This window comes from Ictalurus punctatus, chromosome 24 (assembly GCF_001660625.3).
Source record: "Ictalurus punctatus breed USDA103 chromosome 24, Coco_2.0, whole genome shotgun sequence".
NCBI lineage: Eukaryota > Metazoa > Chordata > Actinopteri > Siluriformes > Ictaluridae > Ictalurus > Ictalurus punctatus.
The window spans coordinates 20,562,383-20,572,842 of record NC_030439.2 but is presented as its reverse complement, the minus strand read 5'-3'; the positions used below and the strand labels follow the sequence as shown (position 1 = coordinate 20,572,842).

At 38.3% G+C, this 10,460-nt stretch overlaps 1 protein-coding gene across 2 annotated transcripts in view; it reads right to left on the bottom strand.

The window, feature by feature from the left end:
• LOC108257286 (protein NLRC3) overlaps window positions 1-10,006 on the bottom strand; it is a 17,223-nt gene extending 7,217 nt beyond the window's left edge. For both annotated transcript variants that reach the window (XM_053675379.1, XM_053675380.1), the window contains exons 1-6: window positions 9,845-10,006; window positions 8,237-8,350; window positions 7,038-7,154; window positions 6,208-6,324; window positions 4,454-4,507; window positions 2,473-4,257 (exon numbers count right to left, since the gene is read on the bottom strand). In XM_053675379.1, coding sequence (XP_053531354.1) covers window positions 2,473-4,257; window positions 4,454-4,507; window positions 6,208-6,324; window positions 7,038-7,154; window positions 8,237-8,286 — 2,123 coding nt within the window. In that variant the 5' untranslated portion in view covers window positions 8,287-8,350; window positions 9,845-10,006. The remainder of the gene's footprint in view (window positions 1-2,472; window positions 4,258-4,453; window positions 4,508-6,207; window positions 6,325-7,037; window positions 7,155-8,236; window positions 8,351-9,844) is intronic.
• Between the last annotated feature and the right edge of the window lie 454 nt (window positions 10,007-10,460).

Below are 10,460 nucleotides of genomic sequence, written 5' to 3'. Positions count from 1 at the left end.
ACATGATGCAATAACAGTGTACATTATCAAACAAGTTCTCAAACACTTTTTATATGAAATGTAGAAACATGCTATACATGTGCTGCAACATGCTGCATCATTTACTGTTTAATGTGTGTTTACTGAATGTAGATTAGAGACATTTATACCACAGTACCCTTGGTTCTGGATTCTGATTGGTCAGAAGGTGTTGATTAATTTTCTATAACAGCAGCTCTGACAGCAGTGCAGCTACAATCACAGCTTTATATTAATGCACCCTAATACATGATTGTTTCTATAGTAACAGCTCATTCACAGGGACTTGTTTCATGGAGTTATATTAACATTAACAGAGGAAAAACAACAGGTGCAGCTCCAGCATAAGTGATAACAGGAATTTGTTTGATAGACAAATTACTTTGGTGTAAGAGGAATAATACACTTTGCTGTTTTAGGAAAATAATCAATTGCAGATTATTACAGTAACTCTGCTTCATGTTGGTCTGCATCACAACACCCTTTTCCACTATTTTCCTATAATATCATGTTTTATTCTATATAAAATATAAACTAAATAGCCAAAGCTATGCAGACCCCTGATCATCACACCCATATGTGATTCTTCCCCAAACTGTTCCCACAAAGTCTGAAGCACACAATTTGTATAGAATGTCTTTGTACACTGTAACATTACAATTTTCCTTCACTGGAACTAAGAGGCCCAAACACTGTCCCAGCATGACAATGCCCCTGTGCACAAAGCAAGCTCCATGAAGACATGGTGTGTCTGGAGTGGAAGAACTTGAGTGTCCTGCACAGAGCCCTGACCTCAAACCCACTGAACACAGACTGCACCCCAGGCCTCCTCACCCGACATCAGTGTCTGACCTCACTAATGCTCTTGTTGATCAATGAACACAAATCCCCACAGCCACGCCCCAAAATCTAGTGTAAAGCCTTCGCAGAAGAGTGGAGCTTATTATAACAGCAAAGGGGAATAAATCTGGAATGGAATTTTCAACAAGCACATATGGGTGTGATGGTCAGGGGTGCACATACTTTTGGCCATTTAGCGTACAACTCTTATGTTATCTGTTGTGGATAAAAATGCCATGAAATAAACATGAGGGAGACCTAGTAAGAGTAATATGTAATTTTATTGATAATTCACAGGACTGGTGGGTGCGTAATCTTGAGGAGAGCGGTAGGGGGAAGAAAATGGGGCGTGTCCTGGGGACATGGGATAGTCAGCAAAGGTGAAATAAGGAGACCACTGAGAGTAGGGTGGACTGACAGGTGAGAAGAGGGAAGAATGGTCAGATTCAAATCCAGCCCCTCCAGTAAAGGAGAGAAGGAAAAATGACGACGCGCACCTAGACACACAGAAGCGGTATTAGGCGGATATTGACGAATTGGATTAACACTTTAAGAGTAACACACTATAGTTTATTAGTCAAAAAGTCAAAAAGAAGTATAAGAGCTGAGGAGTGCAAACACACACACATACTCTCGTACAGTCAAGGACGGGCATGTAGACATAAAACACGCACACTCTCTCTGTCTCTCTCTCTCTCACACACACAACATTATAACTTTATAAGAATAATAAAAAGGAGTATTAAGATATTATAAGGGTAATATCTTATAATAATAAAATATAAAAATAAAGAGTTGTAGGATATGTAGGATAGTAGAAGAGTAATATAATGATATTATGAAGTAGGAAGTACAGTAAACCATTTTGCAAGCAGTATAACTATATATAAAATAGAGATATAGAGCAAATATGAAAATAAATTATAAACTAGAAATACAGAAAAATGTAACTTACTCATAATTCAGATTGTGAAGATTCTTGTCTCGCAAGAAAGGCCTTAATTTTAAGAGCTGCCAGCACCCCCCCCCCCCCCCCCCCCCCCCGCGAGATAATAGTGAGACCAAGGTCACTCTAAATTGTTTTGTCTCTCCACTTTTCAACCTAATGGCAACTTGGAAAGCCCCTTTTCAAAACATAATGGTAAATTGGAAAGCCCTTCTTCAGAACCTAATGGTAAATTGGAAAGGCCTTTTTCAAAACCTAATGGTAATGTAGATGAGCTCTTTTTTAACCCTATTGGTATTGATATCATAGTTTTTCTGAAATATATAGGTTATCTACTGTGTAAATACAGTATAAATACTGGAGCTTGAGCTCCGGGTGTCAGATCACTTCTGAGAATTCTCATCGGTGTGGATCTCGTGTGGTGGAACAGAACCAATAAATCTGGACCCTTGCTTCTTCTCACTCACGGCTGGTGTCTTTTTTTCTATCTCCAACTGGGTTCGGAGATAGATGTGAGTATTTGCTTCGATGTTGAATTTGAAGTGTTTTTGGGTAATAGCCTAAATTTGAGCAAGCATATCTTATGAGGTCTGACAATGTTCTTGTATCTTGCATGTATGCTGTAAGAATATTGTAACAGTGTAACAGTTATATTCAGCATTACTTACTGAGCTTTTCTGGATGCTGCAACCACAGGCAGGAGCTTCAGAAGAACCTCATCTGATGAACAGTGTTTGTTGGTATATTTATTAAGGACAAACACATCCTGTTCCTGCATTGATGTCAGTAACACAAACACCACAGCTGACCACTGAGAAGAAGAAAGTTTGCTTTGTTGTAAATTTCCAGATTGCAGGTAGTGCTGGACTTCCTCAACTAGAGAATGATCATCCAGTTCATACAGACAGTGGAACAGATTGATGGATTTCTCTGTCGAGGGATTCTCACTGATCTTCTTCTTGATGTAATGAACTGTTTCCTGGTTACTGTTGGAGCTACTTCCTGTTTGTGTCACTATGGTCTGTAAGAGGATCTGATTGGACTCCAGTGAGAGACCCAGAAGAAAGCGAAGGAAAAGATCCAGATGTCCATTTCCACTCTCTAAAGCCTGATCTACAGCACTCTTGTGGACATCTGAGATCGTAACTTTCAGCAACAATTCTAGAAATATTGGCTTTTTAAAAACATTTCTCTTTTCATTCATGAATGTCAGGTGCACATATAGAGCTGCGAGGTGTTCCTGAATGCTCAGATGAACAAAGCTGTACACTTTACTCTGGTGAAGCCCAAACTCCTCTCTGAAGATCTGTGTACACACACCTGAATACACTGATGCTTCTGTCACATCAATGCCACACTCCATCAGGTCTTCCTCATAGAAGATCAGGTTGCCTTTCATCAGCTGCTGAAAAGCCAGTTTACCCAGTTTCAGAACCATTTCTGTATATGTCTCTCTGCTCTTTGTGTACTTTTTCTTTATGACGTTTGTCTGAATGATGAGGAAGTGTGTGTACATTTGAGTCAGAGTCTTGGGGATCTCTCCACTCTCTGCTTCACCCAACATTCTCTCTAGAACAGTGGCTGAAATCCAGCAGAAGACTGGGATGTGGCACATGATGTAGAGGCTTCTTAATGACTCCAGGTGTATGATGATTCTGTTGCTCAGGCTCTGATCACTGATCCTCTTCCTGAAATATTCCTCCTTCTGCGGGTCATTGAACCCTCGTACCTCTGTGAGTCGATGGACACACTCAGAGGGGATTTGATCAGCTGCTGCTGGTCGGGAGGTGATCCAGATGAGAGCAGAGGGAAGCAGATTCCCTTTGATCAGGTTTATCAGCAGCACATGCGCTGATGCTGATTCAGTTACATCACACACTCTCTCTGTGTTCTGGAAATCCAGAGGGAAACGACACTCATCCAAACCATCAAAAATGAACAGAACTTTGTCCAAGCTGGAAATGTTCGTTTCTTTTATCTCCTTATAAAAGAAATGAAGAAGCTCCATCAGACTCAGGTTTCGATCCTTCATTAAATTGAGCTCTCTGAAAGGAAGTGGAAATATGAGATGAACATCCTGATTTGTTTTCCCTTCAGCCCAGTCTAGAATGAATTTCTGCACAGAGACTGTTTTTCCAATGCCAGCGACTCCCTTTGTCAGAACGCTCCTGATGGGTTTGTCTTCTTCAGATAAGGGCTTAAAGATGTCACTGCATTTGATTGGTGTTTCCTCTGTTGCTGCTCTCCTGGATGCTGCCTCGATCTGTCTCACCTCATGTTCATTATTGACTTTTCCACTGTCTCCTTCTGTGATGTAGAGCTCTGTGTAGATCTCATGCAGAAGTGTTGGGTTTCCCTGGTTTGTTATCACCTCATTTACATGCTGAAACTTCTTTAGCAGATCTAATTTGCATTTCTTATGAACTTCAGTTCCATCAGATGAAGATTTATGCCTGTGATATGGGATTTGAAGGCACAAAATATGGTCATGTGAGACAGCATACATTAACTCTTCTTTTAGTCAGATCTCTGCTTTAGGATTTAGACAAGCTAATAAATCTGTAGAAATACTCAGGAAGTCGATGATTTTAGTGAAACTATTATACCAACATACAACTGCTATGATCATGTTGTTGGTTGTGAGCTTACACTGCATCTGTGAAGATCTTCTGCTCCTTCCTGTCTTCTGCCTCCTGTCGGACACTGTGGGGAAACCCAAAATTAAGTGCTGTGCACTTTGTGTAATAAGCTCCATTTCCAAGCATGACTCCCTGTCTCAACCTAGCCTGGTAACACACACCCAGCGCCCTGCCTCACCGGAATATTAACACCTGCATCTAATTCCCAGCTCATTTAGGACACTATATATACCTCCATCATTCTCACCTTCACTGTGAAGAATTACACCTTCCATGTGATCTGACAGCATTCAGAACCTGTATATCCGCTCATTGGCATGATAGTATTTATCATTTAGTTTGTATTGAATTGTTGTTGTTAGCACTTGGTATTTTATTTAGCATTTTTGTTTGTGTGTAGATTTGTTAGTGTTCAGCACTTTTTAGAATTAGCATTCATTATTCTGGTTGTCTATTTTGTAGGTGCATTTTATTATTCAACTGTGTGTTCAATAAACCCCTGTTCGAGTGTCTTTCAGTGTCTTGGAGTTCAATCTGTTATAGTTTTGTCCAAATGTAAAATATTGTCTGAACATCAATTTCAGTTTATTACAAATTCAGAGAAAACAAATGTTCCTGAAATCTTATTGACATGAATAATCTTCCCATTAATGCTTCTATATATAATATATAGCAAATATTTATGTTTTAAAACAATGGGCCTTTTTTATCTATTGGCTGTCTGGCCAAGAAGCATAATCTAAAACAAGTTCAGTGCTGGCGTCAAACATATGCAGATGAAAATAAAACCAGGCAATCGATATGCAAACAGACAGCTTTGAAAATATGAGCCGATAGATCACAATTTCAGCTTTCGTTTATTGATATTTACATTTAGATGTGTTAACCAACTTAGAACATGGCACTTCAGGTAGCAGACCACCCAATTTTAGGTGAGCAAAAATATTGGAACAGAATGCTTAAAGTAAAAAAGACTTAAAATGCAACAGTTTGGTGATGTCAGTGGGTCGCTGGGTTGATATGAATCCATATATTCAGTGTTATTTCATTAAAATTACTTTAAGACTATCTGTTCCAATATTTTTGCTCACCTACAAATTGGTTGGTCTGTCACCAAAGGTGCCATGTTCTACGTTGTTTAAAACATCTAGATGTAAATATCAGGAAATGAAAGATGACATTCTGATCTGTCGTCTCATATTCATGTTTTATCTTCAGTGTATAGCAATAAAAATAAAAATAAAAAATTGGCCTTGCCGTTCCAATGCTTTCAGAGGGGACTGTACCATCTGATGCCCTTCCCCAGCTTACTAGAAGGAGCTTTTCAAGTGTTCATACATATATGATGAACATCGTTGATGTTATTTTTTGAGCGCTTCTTTAGACACTGGGTGTAAAATAGTGCATTGCTACTATAGTGGATGAGCCGGAAGCAGAAATGCAGTTTTGGTTATAATGAGGAAGTGTTCCAATCAGCTATTAGGTCTCTAAATATGAAATAGGTGGATTTGAATAAGATTAGACAGATTTTTTTTTTTACTTGCCTCCATTCCCATCTATGTGCACAAAGCCACGCATGAACTAGTAATAAAACAAACCATATCGACTGTCACACCTTTAAATTTCTCTTTATTTGAGTTAAACTGCACAACAACACAGACATAACCATCAGTCTGTGTTTCCTACACCTCTCACTTCTTGTTGGAAGGATATCTTGTACCTCAATCTATAGGCTTTTCCTCTGCAGTGGTTTAACTGTGTTACCTGTGTCCCGATGAGTGCCCTTCATCTTTGAAGTTATAAGGAGGATTCATAGACACAACACTCTTCATGGAGACTCTGCTGAATACTGGTGAGTCTGGCCTCTTTATCTGGGTTAGACTGCACAACAACACAGACATAAACATCAGTGTGTGCTTCCTACCCCTCTAGCAGATGGGGGAATGTTTAGCACGGGTCTACACTGAAGGGCAATAATCAAAGTCTATACTATTGTTTTTATATTTAACATATTCTATCAGTCTAAAATCTCTGTGATTAGAATTGGATTTTTCTAGGGAAACGGTAATAATAATATTATGCTGATTATAATAAAAGTTTTTTTTAAAAAAATAAATGTATTCATTTGTTTAATCACATTTTATTGCATACCATCTGCTGTGACGAGAAACACTATTAGTGTGAAAATGTTCAGCAGTAGTGTATATTATATTATATTATAGTGTGGGCCGTTTCGGTATTATTTTTTCCAAGTTCATGAGGGCGTTCTGATTAGCTTAAGATTTTGGACTATTAAGTACTAGAGTGGGTGTGGTGTGGGTTTGGGGATTTGGGGTGGCTGATGGGGTCACTTGCAGGCTGAATAGCTCCATGTCTTGTGCTGTTTTTTTTTTCCTCTAGCAGGTGGGGGTGTGTTTTAGCATTGTTCTACACTGGGAAGGAGATGTTTGGGAACATGCTAGAGGGCTAATACTTGAGTGTTGCTACAGTCAATTCAAAGTAGTTTACAAACATCAGAAATGCTGCATATCAGTTTGGACTGGAGAGCTGAATGTTGCGCAGGCTTTTTCTTTGTAGTGGTTTAACTGTGTTACCTGTGTCCAGATGAGTGCCCTTCATCTTTGAATTTTAAAGGATGATCCATAGACGCATCACTCTTCATAGAGACACTGCTGAATACTGGTGAGTCTGGTCTCTTTATCTGGGTTAAACTGCACAACAACACAGACATAAAGATCAGTGTGTACTCCTACCCCTCTAGCAGGTGGGGGTATATCTAGCATGGGTCTACACTGAAGGGCAATAATCAAAGTCTATACTATTGTTTTTATATTTAACATATTCTTTTTTCATGTTATTTCTACTAGTAAGAAATAAAAAATACTGACTACTGCACTTTTAAGTTCAGTACAAATGTTCAGAAGTACAAATGGCAGTTGCTGACTTTTTCTCTCATCAAAGGGGAGGTTCTAGCAGGTGGGGTGTGTTTTAGCATGGGTCTGAGGCAGTTAGGTTCCCACTCGCAAACTTCATGCTCTGTATGCTATTACCTCTGGTGCTGCCACCTAGTGTGTAAGTAGAGGTAGAGCTCGAAATGAATATTAAACTGAAATATCGCAATATGAGCAGCACATTCATCTCACCGGTATTCTGAATTGTGAAATTTGAGACAGTGGGAACATTGTTGCAAAGAGTGCACCTTTGTAAGACTGTCACGTCCCGAGAAGTACGGGAGTTGAGTACGGAAGCAAGTGCAGACAAAGACGTTCATTGAAGGAGGCAGGCAGAAAAATCCAAAACGTGAAACAGAGGCATAGTCAAAAACAGACAATGGGTCAGGCGATCGGCAAACAGGAATACACAGGGCTAGGCAGGAATCGAAATCGAGGTCACGAGAAACGAGGTCAAAACACTAAACATGAAACGTGAACAGGGAAACGAGAGGCGGGAAATAACAACATATCATAAAATCTCAAACATTAACAAAAAAAAAATCTGTTACTTTCCCAAATCTTTCTGAAAATGTAATTTAATTACTTTTACAGGTCCAGGAAAACAAAACAATTTCATGGTTTTTACAGGATTTTTATGACCACTATGAACCCTGTTTCCTCTGTAAATGCTCCTGGGGAAAATGTCCAGTTTATTAACTGAGGGCCAGTTAGTATGTGTGGTCAATGTGTGGTAATTTATTTAACATAAACGCAACATAGGAAAATTCATTTAATAAAATACTTTTGAGTAAACAGTGAGGCAAACAGTTGATGATTAAAATAGAGACCCAGTAGCTTACCTCTGGTCAAAGAGTGTTGAGTCGTCTGTGTCGAGATGAGGATTCTCCATTTTTCACTACTGGTGGAGTGTGCATAGAAAAGTTTTTTCGTGTTTGTGGACACTCAGCTGGTAACTGCCAATAATCAAGCAGAGACAGCTTACAAGCATATTACACACAGATAAACATATAAAGTGATCAAATAAGGTAAAACTTTACATTAAATTGACTTTTTATTAAAAACATTCAAACTTTACATTACGGCTCCTAACAATATCAGTGGATGTAAAAGGTTTACACACCCCTGTTAAAATGGCAAGTTTTGTGAGGTTAAAAAAAATATAACCAAGATCAGTCATGTCAGAACTTTTCCCATCCCCGATGTGAAATTGCAATATACGGTATATAAAAAAAGTGAAAAACAATCAGAAACTTTTTTAGGGAAAAATTTTAGAAATTACAATAACCTAGACACATAAATGTTCACACCCCTAAACTAACACTTTTGTGAAGTACTTTTTGTGGGAGATCACTTCCCAGCTGTCTGAGGACCAGATGATGGAGGGGCCAGGCTGTGAGGATGCTTGCATAGCACTGAGTCATCTAATCAGTGGGAGAGAGCGATAAAGGAGCGGCTGGAAGTGCCAGAGAGTGGGAGAGAGACATTTGTGTGCTTTATTTTATGTTTGTGTCTTTTCTGTTATGTTTGAGTTTTGTTTATGATTAAACTTTACATTTATGTTCAGCCGATTCCTGCCTCCTCCTTGCCCGTCTCTGACGTTTGGTACAGAAGTTAATCAGAATAATTCATTGATGACAGCTGTATGAGAATTACTTTTGAATATGAGATTGAATATGATTGGTTCACACTGAACACAGCCACATCCCCAATTATAAAACGGTGTGTAATTTCTATACTTTGTAATTTCACACTGAGGGTGGAAAAAGTTCTGAAATGATTTATCTTTAAAACCTGCCATTTTAATTGTATACAATGTTTTATATTCACTGTGTATTGTATTCATTTAGTTATACAGTAAATTTATTATATATATTGTACTGATCATTTGCTGATGTTAGGAAACCTGTATCCCAGTGGCGCCTGGTGATTTTTAGAATAAGGGAAGCACAGGTGTCTGTTACTGAAGTATATATTTGTGTGTGTTCACTTTTATCTGTTTCATCTGATGGTTTGGACTAAATTAATTGTCTTCCAGCTAAGCTGCTAATTAGCTAGCTCATTTTACCTAAAGAAAGTTGTAACAACTCGATATGTAGACCTATAAATTTACAAAAAACCTAATTATGCTTGTATTCAAACGTCCACATTTTTTGGATTTTGATTTTTCCTCCACGCCCATGGAGCCAAATCTTCCTGCTGTTTCACCTAAACATCTGGGCGTGTGTTGAAATGTCACCACCAAGTAAAATCTAATGAAATAGCAAAATATTTGGTAAATATAAAGCTATAGTGTGTTTGTCCTCACTGATAAAGGTCTATAGATGATGTATTTTTACTGAAATGAGAAAAATATACTCAGTTCACATAGCGCAGTTTTCTTCCTGTAATGTACACACACCATTTTATAAACTGTATCATTATTTTCAATACCGGAAATGAAGAATTACCTTTACTCGACAGTAAAGCGTTGTGGCGTTGGCATTAATCTCGCTGTTTCTTGATCTTTGAGTTTGCTCAGACGCACTTTTAAAAAGGTGCTGAGGCTTCAGGAAGTCTTTCACTTTTGTAGAAGTAGAACATGTTGAAGCACATTCACAGGCACACGGAATTCCAGACTTAAACAGGTTCAGCAGCTGCACGACTTGAAGTCTGGTAAAATATTCTGATCTCTAAATGAAGCTCCCAGAATCAGTTCTGCTGATTATATATAAACACACATTCTAGATATTAATCTACAGTTAAAGCTTACAAAACACTGCACCACATTTAGAGCAATAATCATAATAAAAGTGTAGTACATAAATTCCCTGGTAAAACAAACAAACAAACAAACAAACAGCCTAATAAACAATAATGGTCTATACACAAACACAACATTTCAACATTTTCTAGTATTAATGATCTCATAAGTGTTCAGCAACTCAATCTCCAGCACAGTGCCACAGTCAATACTACTTATTATTTATCATGTACATTCTTCTAAAACTGTAAAAAAAATGTAATCTAGGGGAAGTGATAGCGACACCCAGTGTTCAAACTAGGAACCTCATATTTTAAATTTCT